Source organism: Sciurus carolinensis, chromosome 2 (genome assembly GCF_902686445.1).
Source record: "Sciurus carolinensis chromosome 2, mSciCar1.2, whole genome shotgun sequence".
NCBI lineage: Eukaryota > Metazoa > Chordata > Mammalia > Rodentia > Sciuridae > Sciurus > Sciurus carolinensis.
In genome coordinates this window covers 163,613,503-163,635,527 of record NC_062214.1, presented here as the reverse complement: position 1 = coordinate 163,635,527, position 22,025 = coordinate 163,613,503, and the positions used below count along the sequence as shown (strand labels likewise).

Sequence of the window (22,025 nt, the reverse complement as noted above, 5' to 3'; positions counted from 1 at the left end):
TTCACCGCTTTGCCTCTCAGGGGCGCAAGGTTCGGCTTGCTGCTGGGGATCTGGTAAATCCAAAGCCTCTCTAGTTTCACTCCTAGGTATGGACGTATGATGTGTGTATTTCTGTGCTGGGGATCCAACCAAGGGCCTCTAGTTTCACTCGTAGGTATTTACTTACTTTCTTTTTGCTCTGCTGGGAATCCGGTGGAGGGCCTCACTCGCCCAGGCAAACGATTCACCACGGAGCTACACCCCTGGGGTTCCCCTGTTGTGCCCAGTGGCTCAAGACCCCACAGAGACCACCAGAGACCACGATCAAAGCAAGCAACAAAGAGTCATTTATTAGCAAGCTCCAACCTGGTCCTCCTTGCACTCGGTAACCGGTGCGGGTAAGAGACCCCAGCCCATGTTTAGCAGGGTTTTTATAATGAAAGGCAAGCAGTTTTACAGTGTTTTTTTTTAATTGGTTAACATAAAATTGTATACAAAGCATGTTATTTTAAGTTCTGAGTCACCCCGACCTCTGAGAGGAGGGTTGTCATTATCTTTAAGTTTGCTTTTGTGCCAGCAAAGTTTGCTTTTGGGTCAGCCACCTGGTCTTTATAGATAAGATAAGAGACTAAAATTCTTGGCGGCTTTTATGAGGGGTTGAGGGCAGTTTGGGAAGAGCCTCCTATTTAGACAGGTGCAGACTTTTTCTATCTTTTCACCCCCACCCCAGTTCACTACTGGATTCTTAAAGAGCCAGACTTCTGAATTTAATGACACCCACGTGGGTTATGGTCCTGAGGCAGGATCCGTAATGTGAGACCCGCGACTGGCACCATCAATTCCAGCAGCACCCGGGACCTGGAGAAATGCTCATTCCCAGTCCCCACGTAGCCCTCCTACATCTGAGACTCTCCGGAGAGGCAGGAGGAACCGGTCTGTGCTTCACAACCCTTGTGGGTAGCTGTAATGGGGCTCCAGGGCGAGAGCCCTTCCCCAGGGCCACCCCTTGGTGGATCTCTAGGCACCGCTCCGGGTCCTCCTGCGATCTCCCGTTCGTGGTCACGTGAGCTCATAAACTAACCCCCACACCCTCTTCTCGGTGTTTAATAGGAACAGGCTCATCGTGAAGTCGGGGTGATCTCTCCAGCTGCTGGCCCTTTTGACACTCTCTACGCCCCTGCCGGGAGGCCGTGGGAAACGCCGAGGCTGCAGGAACCACCTCTTGAAACTTACAGGGTGCGGAGGAGGTGACCAGAGCTGGGGCTGAGAGGGACCATCGCGTGTTGCAACTGGCATTCCTGGCATCCGGGGCTGCGGGTAAAGGCTGGCGACAGGGCTGGGTTGCGAGTTGCTCTCACTTTCTGCAGCAGGTGGCCGAGAGCCAGCTCCGAGAGTGGAACTTCTCCTAGATATTTTAGAGACTGCAAGGCCGGCGTGTTTACCTGTGAGGTAGGTACCCGCTTCGTCAAGGTGTGATTTAATTGTCATGACTTTGAAATTCTGCAGTGAGAAACCAGTAATATGGTGTGAACAATGAAGTGAGATAAATCCAACTCTCCGCCCGCCCCCGCCTCCCTGTACCGGGGATTGAACGCGGGGGCACTCTACCAACGAACTATAAAGTCCAGCGTTTTTTATTTTTATTTTGAGACAAGATCTTGCTAAATTCCTGAGACAGGCTTTGAACTTGCAATCCTCCTGCCTCAGCCTCCGGAGCCGCTGTGATTACAGGCTCTGGTCTCCAACCTTGGGAACTCCTGGAAACATAGACGTTTTGTGCTTTGATTACATATCCTCACCTTAGACACCAAGTTAACTTATTCTGTTTGTGCTTATGAGTTTGGGGTTGGTTGCGATAATATAAATGTCTTTTTAAAAGAAAACAGAATCCTGTGGATGTCCTGACTGTGGGTGAAATGACTACAGAGTTCAACACGATGCTTCACGCTTGAGTTTTGTAAACTGAGAAAGAGTACAAGTCTCAGGTAGACGACCAGTGCTTTAAAAATAGGTTAACCGACATTCCTCAGCCATATCAGAAAGAGATTTACTTTTTTACTGGGCAGACAGAGCTATCTTGAATCTGGTCTTTTACTTGCTGAAGAGGAATCTGTTGCCTCTTCACACACTGGTGTCATATTGGAAGTACAAAATCAGGTCTAGTGAATATTACTTTTAAAGAGATTTGAATTTGAGTGGAGTTTTGTTTAGGAAAGTAAGGTTGACTTAATTTTATCTTCTTTTGAAAAGCAGGTTTTTGTTTTGGTGTGGTATGCAGCACTTTTTGGGAAAAGATTTTGCCTTCCTTTGTTATATTTCTAGTATTTCCATTGGAAAATTTTACGTCTGCTGTAAATTCCTGAACTCACAATGGCTATTTTCCTTTTTGCCTGTGGGAAAGATGTTTGTGATTTAAGAGGCGAACATGTGAAAGGTTTGTACTGTGATTTGGGTATTAGTGGATGTATTGTGACCATGGAAAAAACATGCTATAGGGCTGTGGCTGTGGCTCAGTGGCAGAGCACTTGCCTTGCATGTGTGAGGCACTGGGTTCGATCATCAGCACTGCATAAAAATAATAAATAACTAAAGACATGCTGTCCATCTACAACTACAAAATTTTTTTAAAAAACTTGATGTATTTCTTTGGCTTTTTCCCCACCTCTGGAGAAAATCTTTATGTTTCTACATATATTCTAGAAGGGAAAATGTAGATTTCTTCATCAATAGGTGTGCAGGTATAAACTTTAGGACTCCTATTTTGCATTCAGTTTTTTAGATGAATCCAAAACATTCTTATTTCAAAAGTTGTTTCTTGTAACACTTAGTCTTGCTCAAAACATATAAATCTTTAAAGTCAATTGAAAATGACACATTTCATCATGGTTCTGAGGGACTCGATTGAATCTAACTACCTTTTACATTTTAAAGTATTTATAATACAGATAAGGCAAAACAGTAAATTCAACCCATAAAAATATAAATTAGCATTTAATAGATTTATGTCCCTTTTGAAGAACAAGACACTACAATTTTCTATAAATGTGTATTCAATAGGTAATGATTCAAAATATGTTTTGTGTAATTTTAGTTTTAATTAATTTTAGGGGACATATGTATGAAAATACATAAATATTGAAGACTAAACTTGAATCATTTAACTGGTAAATTTTTGTTGATTATGTCTAGAACTCTTGAGAAAAGTATACTTGAATATTGGACTTCATAATTCAATCAAACACATTGTTTTAGACATAATGACATTTGAAAAAATTCAGACGGTACAGTATTGTTTACATACAGTTATGTATGCATAGCCTTTTTGGGTATACCACTGTATGAATTATGACAGAGGGAGTTCTCGTTTTGGAAAATACATGTGAACATTTTTCTGTTGTTGTTGTTTTGTTTTTCTTTTGCAAGGGGTTGGGGGAAGGCAGTACTGGGGATTGAACCCAGAGTTGCTTTACCACTGAGGTACATCCCTAGGCCTTTTTATTTTTTATTTTGAGACAGGGTCTACTAAGTTGCTTAGACCCTCACTAAGTTGCTGAGGTTGGTCTTGAACTTGCCATCCTCCTGCCTCAGCCTCCCAAGTAACTGGGATTACAGTTGTGCACTATGGGGCCCAGCACATGTACACATTTTAAAGAGTATGTGAATCAAGTATTAATGATCAGTTCTGTGGTTATTTTAGAGTAATTTTTCTTTATTCCTAATTAATATTAAATTGATTGAAGGCCTTACTACTTTGCTTTGGGAAAGATACGTTTAAAGCTCCTGATTGCCAAACAGATGAATACATCAAGGATGCTCAATCCTTAAGAAATGTATTTTTAAATATTTTCTGTGAAATTCCTTCTAGTTTTTTCTCCCCCTTCTAGTTTTTGCTTTGTGAGTGTGAATTTATGACTTTCATGGGACACACAAATGTAGAGTGTTTGAATAGAATACCCGGGGAACTATGATGGACAGGTGAGAGAAGAAAGGGGATGAGTTAGCAAAGTCCTCCAAGTCTGCAGGATTGAGAATGTAGCATCAGGGGCTCTGCATTTTGTTTATACATACAAAGCAGCCCAGCTCTCTGGACTGATGATGATGAACTTCTGTCCAACAGAAATTAAGGAAGTAAAATCAGGAGGCAAAAATCTTTGGGGTGGCAATAAGTCATTTTTTCTTAAAGTGTCTGGAAATTCTACACCATAGCTGTATTCAGCAGCATGCCAGTAGACTGGCTTCCCCCTCCTGGATATGTAATCGTACCTTACAGAATGCTTTCACATATAGCATTTCATTTACTCCTCAGAGCACTATGAAAAGATGCAGCCCATAATAAGTCCCGATTTTTACTGAGGAAAATGTAGAAGCTCAAGGAGTTTATATGTTTTTGTCTAAAATGACCTGGCTTTCAGGCAGAACTGAGACCAAGACCCAGCGTCTGCTCGGTGCTCTCAGCCAGAATATACATAAAAACAGGCTCTGTGGTGACTGACTTCTTATTCTTTAGCTAGCTGTGTAGGTGCTTTAATAAAATCAGTTTATTCTTTTTGGAATGTCTTCCTGCTATTTCGTTTGTTTGTTATTTCCACAATCCCACAGTGCTGGGGACTCAAACCCGGGCGGGCCTCCAGCAGGAGAGGCAGGCACTCTACTAGGTGGGCTATAGGGCCTGCACTTCTTCCTGCTATTTCTAGGGTCAACCTTGGTCTTCTCCATAAAACTGCTGCCAATATTTGGGATTTTAAAAACTTAGTTTTTTCAGCTTAAGAGTCATAATGTGTTTCCTAGCCAGTGCCTTAGAACACCAGGCATAATCCTATGTATACAAAAAGCTTTTCTGCTGAACACAGATGTGACCTGAGATGGCCAGACAGGTGTGTATGTGCTGTGCTGATGGAGTGGGAAAGAGAAGTCTCTGGATGGAAGACAGGCTTTTGCCACAAAGGACATGGACCAGTCATTTTAGGTTGTGGTTATTAATTAAAGAAGATTGTCATAAAAGTAGTGAGTAATTCTAGAATATCCAGATCTATGTTCTTTTGTTGACCAGGTAAACTTCCATGCCTGCCAGGCCCCCAAATTAAACTCGTTAGAGACTATTTTTCCCTATTCTATCAGATATTGCGGTCACTGAGGCCTTGGTTGGCCTCAGATGATGTGCTGAGAAAATCCTGCCCTACAATGTTGAAGAAATTTGATCTTTTGGGAATTCTTTCCTTTAATATTTTGTATATCTGTTTTAGAGTGGAAGTACTTACATATCCAGAATGGTTTTGTCCATTCAGTTTTATAGACCTCTGGAGGAGAAGACTCTTCTTTTGCTGCCTGTTCTCCTGTTTACTGCAGTGGTTCAAGTTCATCATCCCTTGTTATGACTTGTGAAAAGTCCTTTGCATTGGCTACCAAGTTACTAATTTCCCAAAATGCTTCTGAGAAATAGTTGTCCCATGAATCTGTGTACATCCAAAAGATATACAACCAAACAGTAACCTTGCTTTTTCATGACCAACTCAACGATCCGTTCTCTAACATTGTCATTGTGCTGGGGATGTGTAGAAGCTGGGGATAGGTTGACATGTGAGATCTGTATTTTCTAGATAGTCATCATAGTATCTGATTCATTGCCTGGATGTGTCTTGGCATTTGCCATTTGGTGGTGTGTTTCTAACAGGTCATTTTAGCATCACTGTGTCAACAGTTTAGTTATAGGCGAAAACGAGTGATGGAATTGATTCTCTACCCCAGAGGAAGATGTCATATTCTTTTAAAACTTTGTGTTCATTTTCGAGATGGATAATGGGAAATGTTTCAGGTTCACGAATTTCCATGTGACTGTTCGTTACTTTGTGTCAGTAGCAGCGTTATGCTTTTAAGGGGTCTGATGAAAGGAAAAGATGGCAGTGGTTTTTCTGATAATTTGATATGTTGACTGTGCTGAATTGCTTATACTAAAGTGCTAATTACATTTCTTTTGGGAGATATAAAGTTGAGACCATGTGAAGTTCAGTTAAATCTTGTTGACCACACATTCATAGAATGATTTATTTGTTAAGCCATTTAATTAATTTTTTTATTAATTTTTATTAACCTGAAGTCTTCTGTTCAGATTCCTCTAAAATTCACTATTTTCCTGCTTTATAAGTTCCTGGATATATTTAATCTTCATTTGATGATGGGAAGTGTTTTGTTTGTCGTTATGTAAGTTTATTGAGCATACTTTGTATAAGAAAGTTGGTATACTAACTTTAGTGACCCTACTAACCTTTGAACATGCTTTTTATTCATTAATTAGGTAAGCCATCTTATTTTTATACTTTTTTAAAGTTCAAGAAATATAAAATTATTACCTCCTGATTACATTTTAATATGCATTAATGAAATTTGTTTTATGTTACCTTAAATATTTTGCCCACAATTATTATAATGTATTCTGTTTAAATTTTGTTGTTAAAGTATTCTAAATGTGTTTTGATTAAATATTTGGCTACATCAAATATAGTCAGATCATATAGCAAAAACAGTGCACTAAAATGTGATCGCGAAGGTAAGTTTTGAAAACAAAAGCACAGTGAGCAGGTGTATGTATAGGTGGATTGGGAAGTATTTCCAGGACAGACTGAAGGACAAATGCCTCTTGACAATGCTGTCAGTTCTGGAGCTGCCATCTAATGGTGACTGACGCCTCAATCACCAGCTCCTGTGGTCTCTCCTATATTCAACCACTCACTCTAACCCAGGTCATTTCCATGGATCTGCAAATGAGTTCAAGCACTCTGTTTAAAACCATTCATTGATAAACAGAAAATTATGGAATATTTTTCAGCCTTAAAAAAAAGGACATGAGCAAAACTTAAGAACCTCATACTAGGGGATATAGCTCATTTGGTAGAGTGCCTGCCTCGCATGCACAAGGCCCTGAGTTCAATACCCAGCACCACAAAAAGAAAACAAAACAAAGAACCTCATGCTTAGTGTAATAAGCAGCCGCAAAAGGACAAATACTATGTAGTTCCACTTACGGATTTAGTCAAATCTATTGAGACAGAATGTAGAATGGTGGTTTCCAGGGGCTAGAAGTGGGGCAAGAGGGAAATAATAGTAAATAAAAAAAGAAAAAAAAAAAGAATAGAGGGAAATGAAGGATTTGTTGCTTAACAGGAAGAGAATTTGAATTTTGCAAGATGAAAAGCTTTCTGGAGGTTGGTTGCACAGCAGAGTGAAGTGATTTAACACTACTGAACTGTACAGGTAGAAATGGTTAAGATGGTGCTGGGTATGGTAGCATCTGCCTGTAATCCCAGCTGTTTGAGAGACTGAGGCAGGAGAATTGCAAGTTCAAGGCCAGCCTCTGCAAGAGTCTCAAAATTAAAAATAATAAAAAGGGTTGGGCATGTAGCTCAGTGGTAGAGCTCTCCTGGGTTCAATCCCTGGTGCTAGGAGTGGTAAATTTTAGTTAAGTTGGTAAATTTTATGTTATGTTTATTTTAACACAATTTTAAAAAAATCTTTGAAAATTTCAGCTTGTAGAAATAGGGTTATATATTGTATCTAGCATATTTTCTATTAGGAATCAGGGATTGTATGTATAACGAGGAATCTGAGTATAGACTGTCCCTAATTCACAATAGTTTGACTTAAGATTTTTCAACTTAATTGGGCATGGTGGTACATGCCAATAATCCCAGCTATTCAGAAGTCAAGGCAGGAGGATTGCAAGTTCAAGGTCAGCCTGGGCAACTTAGCAAAAGCCTATCTCAAAGCAAGATTTTTTAACTTTACAGTGGTTCTTTCAGTAAAAACTACACTTTACCTTTTGAATTTTGATCTTTGCTGTACTCTCCAGATGCTTCCTGAAAGCACGCCTCCTTGAGATCTCCTATCTTCAGCACAGCACCATGCCTACTGAAGGTGCTCCTGCTTTTGACCAATACCCTTGACTTCATGAAACCTTTTATTTTAAACATATTTCCTCATATTCTTTCCCTATAAGGAATGTGTTTTGAGTAGTAGTGGAAGGTGAGTAAGAAAGAGCATGTGCCTTCAAAAAGCTTAAGATCCAGTTTTACTTCTTACTCTCCTGCCCAACTCTACCATTTCCAGGGAGTCATTATGGTTCTCATCCAATGAGGAGGGTTCGGTTTGTAAGTAAGTGATGGAAGGGGTGCTCCCAGTGAAATGTACTAAGACATGAAATGCCAACCACTTCATCATGCATTTTGCATATTTTCTGTAGACACTGCCAGTTCTCTGTAAGAAGTAGTAGGAGATGAGAGTAGGATGAGGGCTGAGGCAACCAGTGGAAAGCCCTGAGGCTAGAAGAGTGTGACTTACTGCCACAGTTGGTAGGAAGCAAGGTGCTGCTCAGAGCTGTTTTTTAAGAACATTTGTCTGGGTTGGGATATAGCTTAATGGTAGAACACTTGCCTAGCTTCTGTGAAGTCTTGGGTTTTATTCCCAGCCCTATCAAAAAAATAAAAAATTTAATCTGGCAGCTCTGAGATCTGAGGATCTCGAAGAGGGACTGACTGAATCTAAGGAGCAGTAAGGAGCCTATTTTAGATGCACAGAAAAGAAGTAATGAGCCAGGTGCGGTGGCCCATGCCTGTAATCCCAGTGGCTCTGGAGGCTGAGGCAGGAGGATGGTGAGTTCAAAGCCAGCCTCAGCAAAAGCAGGGTGCTAAGCAACTCAGTGAGATCCTGTCTCTAAATAAAAAACAAAAAAGGACTTGGAATGTGACTCAGTGGTCAAGCGACCCTGGATTCACTCCCCAGTATAAGAAAGAAAGAAAGAAAGAAAGAAAGAAAGAAAGAAAGAAAGAAAGAAAGAAAGAAAGAGCTTTCTTCAAGATGGCAGGAAGAGGCAGACATCAGTCAAGGCACTTGGACACAAAGACTATGTGCCTGGGTGATTAATGGGGACTGGGTAAAGACAACGGTAATAGGCTTAATGCAAATAAGGAAAAGGAATGGTTTGGGGAGGAAAATGAACTATAAGCCTTGGATCTCATTGTCTGTTACTGTGTAACAAATTATAAAATTTATCATCTCAAGACAACAAGCATGTGTTACTTATCATAGTTTCTGAGAGTCAAGAATCTAGGAGCAGTTAAACTGAATGTCCTCCAGTGTGGTCCAAGTCAAAATGTCAGCCACATACTCAGCCGAAGGTTTGACTGGGGCTGTAGGATCTGCTTCTAAAATATCTTACTCACATAGTTGTGGACTGGAGGCTATAGTTCCTTGCCGGTCATTGTCAGGAGACCTCTGTAGGGCTGCTTAGGTGTCCTTCCATTATGGCATCTAACTTCCCCCAAATCTGGTGATTGAAAGAGAGCTCCATGAAGAAGCCACAGTGCCTTTTATGACCTAATCTCAGACGTAGCACATTATCCTTTCTGCCATAATTTATTTATTACAAATGAATCCCCAAATCTAGCTTGCACTCAAGGGGCAGGCTAGACTCCATCTTTTGAAGGGAAGAATGTTGAAGAATTTATGAATATAATTTAAACCCTATAGATAGGGTTTGGGGACAAAGGGAGTGAGCATTCAAATGAAAACATCAGGAAGAGGATATTGGGAGCTCTAGAGAACCAAATTGCCTACAAGCTAGAGCTGAGAATATCGAGGATGGAGAATTCTCAAGGCAAGTGCCTTTATTTCATTTTCTCTTTCAACCAACCTCATTATTAATGGTCACTACTCCCTTTTCCAGATTATATTATTCCAGTTTTTCAAATCTTTTTAAAAAAGGTTTCCATTTTTAATGTTTGTGTTTTTTCCAAAGCTGCTTATTATGAAAAATTTACAGAAATTTCAAATTTACAAAATAGTTGAAAGATTGGCAAAAAGAATGTCCACGTATGCCTGCTATCTAGATACAGTAATTGTAGCATTTTGACTTATTTGCCTTATCAATTTTTTTCTGAACCATTTATCAGCTGGTATTCCTTTGTACAGAGGTTTCCCTTGACAATGGAATAAAATATAGATTCTCTCCAAAAGGCAGGTACAGAGCTGGGCATGATGACCCGTAATCGCGGTGACTCAGGAGGCTGAGGCAGAAGGATCACAGGTTCAAGGTCAGCCTGGGAAACTTAGTGAGACCATCTTAAAATTTAAAAAAATTTTAAAAAGGACTTGGGGTGTGGCTCAGTGGTAGAGCACTCCAGGGTTCCATTCCTAGTACTGCGGTAAAAAAGAGGGGGTAGGGTAGAGGCTTAATTACCTTAAATACTATGTATCCAATTAGGGAAACTGATGTAATTAGAATTTGCAATGCTAGCAAATGATTTCATTTTCTCTTCTTTTAAAAGAATCATAGTCTAATAGGTAAAAAAAAAATATATATATATATATATACATATATATATATATTTGATATACATTGCCAAAGACCCATGGAGTTTACCATTTCCACTCCGTCAGCATTGTGGAAAAGAGTTCCTTAGCCAGATGTGGTGGTGCACACCTGTAATCCCAGAGACTCAGGAGGTTGAGGGAGGAGGATCACAAGTTCAAGGCTAGCCTCAGCAATTTAACAAGGCCCTATGCCTCTTAGCGAGACCCTGTTTCAAAATACAAAATAAAAAAAGGACTGGAGGTGTAGCCCAGTGGTAAAACGTTTCCAGTTTCAATCACTAGTACATGTGTGTGTGGGTGTGTGTGTACACATACGCACACACAGAGTCTCTGTTACTGCTGGTTTGTTTGTTTGTTTTGGTACTAGGGATAAAACCCAGGGGCACTCTACCACTAAGCTACACCTCCTAGCTCTTTTTATTTATTTTTTAAATATTTTTTTAGATGTTGATAGACCTTTATTTTATTCATTTATTTATAGGCAGTACTGAGAATCAAACCCTCACACATGCTAGGCAAGCACTCTACCACTGAGCCACTATCCCAGCCCCCTCTTTATATTTTTTGAGATAGGGCTCTCTAAATTGCTGAGGCTGGCCTCCAACTTGTGATCCTCCTGCTTCAGCCTCTTCAGTAGCTGAGATTCCAGGCATGCGCTGCTGCTCCTGGCTTTTTTGCTTATTAGTTTTGCAGCCTTGCCAAGAAAGTGTCTTCAAACATTTGAATTTTTGCCAGGGAAATATTAAAATTTTCATCTAATGTGTTATGAGATATAGTATCTTGATGCAGGCGACTTTTGCCTATTTTTCTATTGAGTGTTTGCTCTTCATCCTAATCTGAGTTCTCCCCATGTATTAGAGAGATTAGCTCCTGGTTTCTAAAATAAGTTGAGAATTTTTTTTTTTTTTTACAATTCATCTTTAACATTTTTTACTTTGCTCCTGGCATTTTTATGATATGTAAAAGTTTGGCTTTTTGGCATTGCATTTATTGGTCATTTGAAAAAATTGCTTCTGGATTTTCAGCCAGAGTTTCCCCCACACTCAGGTTATAAAGGGATTTACCTACGTTTGCTGCTGGTGCTTGTATGGCCTCTCCCTCCCCACTCCTTTCGCCCCCTCTCCTGCCCCCATATCTCTTTCCCCTACCTCCTTCTTCCATCTCTCTTCACTTTTGGATTTCTGGAGTTTGTTCTGGTACAGTGTGTGATATGGAGCACTGTTCTTTGTTTCAGTGTCTAGACTACTCTCCAGTGTTTTCCCAGTGATTTGAAGCATACCAGCTTTCCAAAAAGTTTTGGTTTTGGATTTTCTATTTTCAGATTTTCTGTTTTGTTACAGTAGCAGTCTGGGTGAACTCAGTGGATGGAAACTACAAAATACTTTCAACATGGGGCTGAGGTTGCGGCTCAGTGGAAGAGCCTTGCCTAGCATGTGTGAGGCACTGGTCTTCATTCTCAGCACCACATACAAATAAATGAATAAAATAAAGGTCTATCAACATAAAAAAATTAAGAAAATACTTTTGTTTGTTGTTGTTATTGTTGTTTTGAGATGAGCATCTGAGCATCTTGCTAAATTGCACAGCCTGGCCTCCAACTTGCGATCCTTCTGCCTGCGCCTCCCAAGTAGCTGGGATTACAGGCTCTACCACCGTACCCAGCTAACGGGAAGTTTAAAGAATTACCCACTATGGTAACAGATTAAGTATAAAAGATAAGGAAACTCTCTTTGGCACCCCATGACTGAAGGGTAACACCTAAGGAAGGATAAATTTAGAAGGAGTTTAAACCTCACTGGAGAAGAGAGGTTTGGCCACTAACTAGCAGAGATGTTGACTGATTAGCCAGGTTGGTCTGCCATTGCTGGGTCAGCAATATGTACCCTACAAAGTGCCCCTGTGCAGGTGGCAGTGAGTAACCAGTGGTAGTGCCTGAGCAGTGTAGGTCCTGGTGCCCTCAAGGCCAGAAGGCCTTCAGAGAGTGCAAGCTGTGGAGTGATTCTCCCCCTCCTCCTTCACTGAGCCACATCCCCAGCCAGTATAAATATATAATTTTGAGTCAGGGTCTTACGAAGTCACTTAGGGCCTCGCTAAGTTGCTGAGGCTGGCTTTGAACTTGCAGTCCTCCTGCCTCAGCCTCCTGAACTGCTGGGATGACAGGCCTGCACCACCACACCTGGCCAGGGTGATGATTCTTAGTGAATGACTTTGAGGTGTTGACCCCTGGGGCCACAGCCTGGATGGGTGACTGTGGAAAAGTTATCACCAACCTGAGGCTATAAGATTGCGGAGGGACCTTGTGCAGGACCTGCGCCTAGGGCAGACTCTCCACTGGATTCTCATACCCACTTGGCCAACCTCCACTGGGGCCAGAAATTGCAGCAAGCCTCTTCCTTCTGCGGTTTCCCTCCCGTGCTCTCTACTGAGAAGGTTTAATGTTGAGCTCATTTTAAATACAGTCTTAAAGGGACACGCGTTCATTGTGGAGCCTGTACTGGAGGGCACGTTCAAAGCTGAGAGGCAAGAGATTGATGACACAAACGTACTGGTCCCATAGTTGTTAGTATTGGAGAAACACAGTGATCTGAATATCTGTTCATAATGTTAGCCCTGCTCGCTCGTCTTCTCCTTTAGGGATTACCTGGCTATTCCTATTTTTCCACATGAACTTTCAAATAAACTTATCTAGTTCTAGAAAAACCATACTCACTGGCATTTTATATATTCTTGTGGTTTTTAGTTTTAAAAAATATTTTAGAAGACCAAGTAGGAGGTCCAAAAGTCTCAGCACAAGATTCATTAAACCTGTCCTTGTCACTAGTGCATGATGTAGCCATCCAGATGACACCTTTTGTCATGTTGAAATTAACCTGCTAGATGACTAAACTGGAAAAGCAGCCAACTAGGTAAAAGGCTTTATGTTGAAGTCATTTCCAGCTGGATCAGGAACCTTCAAGTTTCTGGTATTAGCAGATGGGTTCTGTTACCTGACTGGTAAGAAAAGAAAGTTAGGCTTGACAGAGCCTCACTAGAACTCAACTCACAAAAAGTTCAAGTGGGCTCCTTCTATGGCCGCTATGTTGCTCCTGTTCATGTCTGTTTATATTGAATAAAACCACCTTCACGCGGGCTCTGGTATGAACTCTGTCTGTTCCAGTATAGTCTGAGCAGGCCTTATCACTGGTTTATCTTATGCTTGTACAGCTTGATTTTAGTTTCTTTGAATTCAATAAAATCCAAAGTAGAATAAAATAAAAGTCTTTTAAAATAAATTACAGTTAAATAACCACAACAATGAAACAATAAAGAAGCCAATGAGGTAGAAAATGAGAGTTTCACGCCTCACCTTCCTACCCCTCTGTAATTAACATTTTCACGTGTATCTTTTTGAGTGAATTTATAATCCTATATACAGGTATGCACTTAAAAAAATAAAAATGTTTGAACATTTTTTAATAGTTACTTCTGTAGCTCATAGCCGTCTCTTTTGTTTCTCTTTACAGCCATTATACCTGCCCATGAGTCCTTGAGTCCTTGAGATCTGTATAATGTCCCTTTGTGCTTCTTACAAGGAGTTTTCTCAGCTGCTGCCTGTTTAAGACATGGATATTAAAAACTCACCACCTAGACTTAACGCTCCTGCCTCCTACAACTGCAGTCAATCAGTCCTGCCCCTGGAGCATGGCCCCATATACATCCCTTCCTCCTATGTAGACAGCCATCATGAATATTCGGCCGTGACGTTCTACAGCCCTGCTGTGATACATTACGGTATCTCCAGCACTGCAGACAACTCAGGAGGTGGGCCTGGTCCACAGACCGCAAGCCCAAATGTGTTGTGGCCGACTCCTGGGCACCTCTCTCCTTTAGCAATTCATTGTCAGCCATCACTTCTGTATGCAGAGCCTCAGAAGAGTTCTTGGTGTGAGGCAAGATCGCTGGAACACCCCTCACCTGTAAACAGGTAAACCTAGTCTTCTTTCTGAACTGTAGTTTTGGGCATTATGCACCTCACTTTGTGGTTTAATGAGAAGAAGGATATGTGTTATACAAGATCTTTATTTCGTCACTTAGATAACTTAGAGCACCAAAGACATATGATGCCTTCATTAAAAGGTTGTGCTTGTCGATGGGTGTCATGGGGAGAATTCACTATCATGATGACTATCTTTAGGTTAAAGATTGACCTTGAATCACTTTCCTCCTGATGAAGGTATTTGAGTTTGAAAAATACATTTTTTACTTTGCTTTCAGGTTAGAGTCATATTGTGAGTCATCACATAGTGTTCATGACAAATTGTTTCCAGGATAAAAGTAACTGTGGCAGTATTACAACTTAAATGAAATGCGAGCCATGTGAAGGCTGGAGAGGTAATTGGTACTAGCTTTTTAAACCGTGAACTAAAATAATATTTTATGAAGCTTGGTGAGAAAACATTTAAATGTAGACTTTTGTTAGAATTTTCTGAAATTAAATATTGGAACCCTTTAAATACAAGGTAACATGATGAATTATTTCAGTCTAAATTGTTAGTTTTTTTTTTTGGCAGTGCTGGGGATCAAACCCAGGGCCTTGTGTTTGCAAGGCAAACACTCTACTGAGTGAGCTATCTCCCCAGCCCAAAATTGTTAGTTTTTTTTTTTAATGATTACTATGGCTATGGTATCAAAAGAAGGACAAAGAAGAGAGAAACTAAGCTGGGGTTGTGGCTTAGTGGTAGAGCTCTTGCCTAGCATGTGTGAGGCACTGGGTTTGATTCTCAGCACCGCATAGAAATAAATGAATAAAATAAAAGGTCTACCAACAATTTTTTTAAAAAGAAGATATCAACCTCTAAAACAAGCAGAGAACTACGTTAGGGCATATTGGGTATTCAAATGTCTTACTTTTGAGAAATCGGCCAGGGGATGTAGCTCTGTGGTCAAGCATGTGCTGGACGTGTGGAGCTGTAGGTTCAATCCCCCACATACATACTTTAAAAAGGAACTTTGAGAAAATGTTACACAGTAATTTTATTTTTCTTCTTTTTAAAACTTTGTATTGATGAGATAAAAAAGAGAATATAAAATTGTAGATAACTTTATAAAAAATTTGTGTTTTGTGGTGTGTATATGTGTGTGTGGTATCTGAATATCCAGTTTTTCCTGCACCTCTTTTTTTTTGGCACCAGGGATTGAACCCAGGGGCACCTAACCGCTGAGCCACATCCCCAGCCCTTTTTGTTTTATTTATTTTTTTTAAATTTTTTTCAACTTTATTTTATTCATTTATTTGTATGTGGTGCTGAGAATCAAACCCAGTGCCTCACACATGCCAGGCAAGCACTCTACCACTGAGCCACGACCCCAGTTTTATGTTTTATGTTTTATTTTGAGACAGGGTCTTGCTAAGTTGCTGAGCACCTCTCTAAGTTGCTGAGGCTGGCCTTGAACTTGCTCTCCTCCTGCCTCAGCCTCCTGAGCTGCTGGGATTACAAGTATGGACCACCACATTCAGCAAAAATTGTAGATAACTTTTTAAAAGTAATGTTGGGCTGGGGGCACAGACAAAGTTCAGTGTTCAAACCTTTGTCTCGCACATGTGACATCTTGGGTTTGATCCTCAGTACTACAAAACAAATAAATACACTTTAAAAATATAAAAGTAATATTTTTCATTTTCTTTAAAAGAAGAAATATTTTTGATGCCAAGTTTGAATTCTAATAAAAGTTATGTTACTATTTGAACAAATTAAGTAATAGAAAAATTATCTTTATTTATGGATCAGTAATACCTCTACCATTCCCTTTCCAAAACAAACAGGCTCTGACAAAGTTAGGAACTTGCCAGGTGTGTTTTTAGTGCCCCCTAGTGTTCCCTTGCAGGGTTCTGCTCCTCCTTGGGACTCCTTGCCCGGAACCAAGCTTTGAGCCTCTGCTTCCTTCCAACCCTTCTCAAACTAGAGCTCATTAGTGCTGCATGGGAGGGCGTGGACTCACCTGAGGACTTTCACACATCAGTCATTCTCCACATACATCTGACATCAGGAACAAAAGTTCTGCTCCATCAGATTTCCTAGAATACATTTGTCAAGAGTCCTGGAAGGCAAAGTGATTAAATTAGGCAATGTTCATGCTTTTTTTTTTTTTTCCTATAAACCCTTCCTTCCCCTTTATGCTCTTTTACAGTGGATATTTTCTTTGCCTTCCCAGAGAGACACTGAAAAGGAAGGTTAGTGTGAGCCATTGCACCAGCCCTGTTACTAGTCCAAGTTCAAAAAGGGATGCTCACTTCTGTGCGGTCTGCAGCGATTATGCATCTGGATATCACTATGGAGTCTGGTCGTGTGAAGGATGTAAGGCCTTTTTTAAAAGAAGCATTCAAGGTACAATGACTCTTTTAGTTTTCTACTTTTGCTTTCAAACAATTTTGCAGAGATGACCTGGTAGATATTTCACCATTGACCTGTTTGATATACTCTATATACTCAAAGAGCAATTCAGAAGATCGTGTGTGTGTATGTGTGTATGTGTGTGTGTGTGTGTGTGTGTGCACGTGTGTGTGGTGTGTGGGTGGGAGTGGGCTGGGAGGAGTGGGTAGGTGGGTTGTTTCAAGTGCAGAGAACCTTATCACTGATTGTACTGTTCTACCCCACAACCCCAAGGTCATATGCCAACTCCAAAGAGTCTTGCTTCCATCTTCGCCCCCAGGATGATGGGGAGAAGATGTTCAGTTACAGCTTCAAAAAGATAATGCTTGAAAAAGGTGCACTCGTTAGGAGGTACAGAGGTTTAGTTTAATGCAGGGCACGCTTAATAGGCGTGATAGTGGGATGGCTCCTGAGGGAAGGAGAATAAATAGATTGTATGGCAATGGTCAGAAATCAGGAATTCAGCTGCAGCGGACTTTGAGAATTGATGCAACGATGTCTTTTTCTTGAACTCTGTGGAGTTTCCTGCATGGCTCCGTGTTTTCTGCTCTGGGATTAGATTATTTCTCTAACCTTCTTCAATTTCCTTTTGGGCTAGGTTTATTTATTTAGTTTGCTAATTTTTAAAAATCACCTTTTTCATCAACTTCAAGTTGTGCGTGCCTGGCTTCAGGATCAGTCAGCCCAACGCTGTACACATCCTTGCCACACCCCCTCCATGCCAGCCCTGATTGTGCTGCAGTCTCTCTGGTTGGCTGTGTTCCTTTCTTTCTCTTTGCCTCAAAACCTCTTCCTCAGATGCCCCCCTCCCCCAGGCAATGTCATATGTTCCTGTTTAGAACTCCTTTCCCCTTCCTTCCTTCCTTCCTTCCTTCCTTCCTTCCTTCCTTTTTTTGAAAATTTTGACACAGGGTCTCTCTAAGTTGCCGAGGCTGGCCTTGAACTTGTGATCCTCCTGTCTCAGCCTCCCACATTGTAGGATTCAAACATGTGCCATGGAGGTTTTCTTTCCTTTTCCCTCAAAGTCTCAGCACCTTTTTCTTAACCAGTTAAGAACAGCAACCTTAAGGGAGTTCATAGTATGCAGATGGAAAATAGCAATTAACTCACCCACTGATAAGTGCAGATTAAGAGGGTGGTGAGGAGAAGAATGTTGGTGGATAAAATTATCTTTCTATGTGTCCTCTGAAATTTACCCTGTATGATGACCACCAATTTGTCCTGGATCTTCCTTTTAATAACTCTTTGGCTTCACCTTCCAGCCTGTTCCCTCCTGTAGGAAACGCAGATACTCAAGTTGTTGTAAAGGTGAAATGAAGTTGATGATGGAAACTCTGTCTAATGTTTAAATATTTTTATTTAGGATCACTATAGCAGTAAATTATTAGGCTGGGTCCAGTTCCTTGCTATATGTGATATGAAGAGTTCACATTTTCTGACACTCAGAACTGAATTCTTGATGTATATTTTTAAAATTTTTGTGGTAGGGGTTGGAACCCAGGGCCTCCACCAGTGAGCTACAGTCCCGGCCTACCCCACCCCACCTTTAAATTTTGAGACAGAGTCTTTCTAAGTTACTGAGGCTGGCCTTGAATTTGAGATTTTCCAGCGTCAGCCTCCCAAGTCACTGGGATTAAAGGTGTGTGCTACCACACCCAGCTTGATATGATTCTTGAATTCTATATCTTTCTGAGGTTCCAGAATTTTACCCCTTGAGGAATTTTTTTTTTTTTTTTGTACCAGGGATTAAACTCAGGGATTCTTAACCACTGAGCCACATCCCAGTTCCCCCCTCCTTTTTATTTGAGATAGGGTCTTGCTAAGTTGCTCAGAAGCTTATTAAGTTGCTGAAGTTGGCTTTGAACTTGCGATCCTCATGCCTCAGCCTCCTGAGCCACTGGAATTACAGGCGTGCGCCACTGTGCGGGTTCCTTGAAGAAATTTTGACCTATTACAATTAACTATGTTTTTAAAAACAGAGGATCCTCTTTTTTTGCTGTTGGGAAAACATCTGTCTGGCTAAAATATTTTTGAACCTTGAGACTATAGCTGATAAGAGTTGAAAGTAAGTTTTCCCAATGTCATTCCTTCCTCCTGCGTCAGCCAGGAATGTCAAATTCAAAATCTGCAAAAAGGAAAGAGTTTATGCTGTAACAACTACTTAAGGTCTAAATGATCCTTTCTTTGGCCTTTTCATATTTTCATATTTTTCGGTAATTGAAAATGGCCATTCAGTTCTTTAAAATGTTCTCAAATAGGCCAGGAGGGTACACTGTTAACTTGAGAAATTGGTTATGTTTAACATCCTTTTGTTTTCCTAATTTTAAACTTGTCTTGCCAACTCAGTTCGTAAGTTCTAGGGCCATATCTTATTCACTTTCTGGTCCCTTTCACTGGAAGAGTGTGCAGGAAGCTGTTTGTGCCGGGTCGTCCATTCATGCTGATCTTGTTGGCTTCTTCGCACACTGAGTTGCCATCACGGTGATAAACACTGCCATTTCTCTCCTGGGCTGTGGAGCACAGAGGGAGGGAACACGGGAGAAGCTCCTCTCATTTCTGTTCCAGATGAAGGCTTGGCTTAATTTTTTAAAAGCATGTTCTTTTTTTTTTTGTTGTTCACGTCCCTACTGAAATTCACTGAATGAATATTTACTGAGCACTGTACTAGACTCTATGGATACAGTGTTGAGCACGACAATAGGTTGTACATTTCGTTCACTTGTTGGTACTCAATTTAATTTTAAATGACAGTTTTTAAAACTCAGTCCTGCAAGGGGCTGGGGTTGTGACTCAGTGGTAGAGCCCTTGCCTAGCATGTGTGAGGCACTGGGTTCGATCCTCAGCACCACATAAAAATAAATAAATAAAAGAAAGGTATTGTGTCTATCTACATCCAAAAAAAAATTTTTTTTTTAATTAGTCCTGCAATTGCAGGGAATGGATTCTGTTAACAACTTGAAATGATGGTGGAAGACATTGAATTTCGTATTTGCCACAATATGAGTATCAAAATTGGGAAATCGATGTGGATACAGTACTACCCTCTAATCCTGGGTTTTTCCAACAGTGTCCTCCATGGCTGGAGAATCTAGTTTCAGAAACAGACTTTGCATTTAATTGTTATGTTTTTATTCTCCATTGTCCAGGGTAGTTCCTGAGTCCTTCTTTAATTTTCATGATCATAAACACTTCCAAAGATTTAGTGCAGTTATTTTGCAGAATGTCCCTCACTTTGGATTTGTCTAATGTTTCCTCATTAGTCTAAGCTTAATGTTATTGGCAGGGATACCTCAGAGATGATGCTGTGTGCTTCCCATCAGCTCCTTTCCTGTGGTGCGTGATTTGAATTTGTCCCATTACTAGTGATGTTCATTTTAGTGATATGATTAAGGTGATGTCTGCCAGGTTTATATTCTGTAAAAGTTCTGTGTGTGTGTGCTTCCCCCCACTTTATCTTTGTAATTAATGAGTCTTTTTGTTAGGAAATTCTTTGAGACTGTGTAAGTATTCCTATTGTTCATTAAACTTTTAGTCAATTAATTTTTATTATTATAACTTATGATTTCCTATTTTCTGCAATGGATTATTATCTTTAGTGACATTATTATTTTGATGCCTGTATTATTTCGGATTTGACCAGCAGGAAACCTTAAACTGGCTTCTGTGTCTTTTTTGGCATGTTCCTATAATTCTTTGGGCACTTCTTTATAAGATGCTTCAGGCTTATCCTGTCCTTTGCCTGCCCCAGTCCTGGAATAAGTAGTTTCTCCACAGAGACCTGTTTCCTCTTAGTGGAGAATGGTATTTATAGCCGGGTGTGGTGGCACAGGCCTGTAATCCCAGTGACTTGGAAGCCGAGGCAGGAGGATCTCAAATTCCAGGCAAGCTTCAGCAACGTAGCAAGACCTGTCTCAAAATAAAAAATAAAAAGGCCTGGGGATGTAGCTCAGTAGGAAAGCTCCTCTGGGTTCAATTCCCAATATCATCCCCTCCCCAAAAAGAGAGAGAGAGAGAGAGAGAGAGAGAGAGAGAGAAAATCTGAGTACTAGTTTTCTCCTTACTCATGAAGTGTCCCTGCTTCCAGATCTTCTTAGGGGACAGAGTTAGGTAATATGATGTACGTGTGTGCATCCATATACACGCTGTGGAAGTGTAATGCAAGATTTGTTCTAGTGTCCTCCTGTTTGCATATTTGTGTCTCCTTTCTCTAACACAAAGGACCTGTTTCTTATTATTTTTAACTATGTTCACTTCTTTAATCAATACCTCTCTATGACAAATTTTGTTGTTGTTGTTGTTGCTGTTGTTGTTGCCCCTGTCCATCCAACAGGCAGACACCCTCTTCACTCCACCTGGGCTTCACTACCCCCCATGGGGATGGTCCTCCATAGAAGCCTCTGTCACCCTGCTCAGGGCCCACCCTCCCCACTCTCTTTATCCACTGCACCTAGTTCACTGGAGCATTACTAACAGCAACAACAAAAAACACTCCGTTGTTACAAATATGATAGATACTCATTAAAAACCATTCAAATTATGTGGGGAAAAAGAAGTGAAGGAGAAAGTTAAATCACCCCCAGTTCTGCCACCCAAAAGTGATAGAGCCTCCCAGCTCTCTTGTCCTTATGTGTAGAGGGAAAGATATTTTAATAAAATATATAGAGGGAAAGATCAAAGTACTCATTTTTATGAGGCTGTATAATTAGAGATGCTATCTTTTGAAATAAAAGGTAATTAACTTGTTGTTTAAGTGTAACTGAAGAAAAAGGGCCTAACCAAAGCTCAAAAAGTCACATTTCGCATATATTTTCTTTGCTAAATGAGATACTCATATTGGTCTGAGAGATTGGGAAGTATGTTACAAGGTGGGAGTTTTTAATTTGCCACTGTATGTAAAAATTCATGCAGAATTCTGCATGCAGTATGTTCAGTGTAAAGAATAGTAGAGTAAATCCCTGTGTAACCAGGGCTCAGGTGATGAGATAGGGTACCACAGTACCCAGGAGCCCCTGCTGGCCCTTCCAGTTACAGCTCGCTCCCTTCCAGAGGTAAGACCGTCCTAACTTCTGCCTTCCTTACTAGGATTTTACCACCTGTGCATACATCCCTCAGCACTATAGTTTCATTTTCTCTGGATCCTGGGACTTGTTTCTTTTCTCACTTGTTCATTTATCATTGAGATTCATCCATTGCCCGCACTGGAAATCTGATCCATTATAGGCCTAAGGTAAGAAGTTCCGGCTGTATTATTTATTAGAAAGCCACAGTTAAGAA

The 22,025-nt window shown here is 40.5% G+C and overlaps 1 protein-coding gene across 3 annotated transcripts in view; it reads left to right on the top strand.

Annotated features, from left to right (window-relative positions):
* The first annotated feature begins 254 nt into the window (after positions 1-254).
* Positions 255-22,025, top strand: part of Esr2 (estrogen receptor 2) — a 65,744-nt gene continuing 43,973 nt past the window's right edge. For 2 of the 3 annotated variants that reach the window (XR_007107280.1, XM_047541822.1), the window contains exons 1-2: positions 13,929-14,305; positions 16,534-16,706. Coding sequence is in view for 2 of the 3 variants with exons in the window: in XM_047541822.1 (XP_047397778.1) it covers positions 13,944-14,305; positions 16,534-16,706 (535 nt within the window). In the remaining variant the exon portion in view is untranslated. Of the gene's footprint in view, positions 378-1,089; positions 1,429-13,844; positions 14,306-16,533; positions 16,707-22,025 lie in introns of those variants that run through there. The other variant, XM_047541823.1, reaches the window with a different exon arrangement.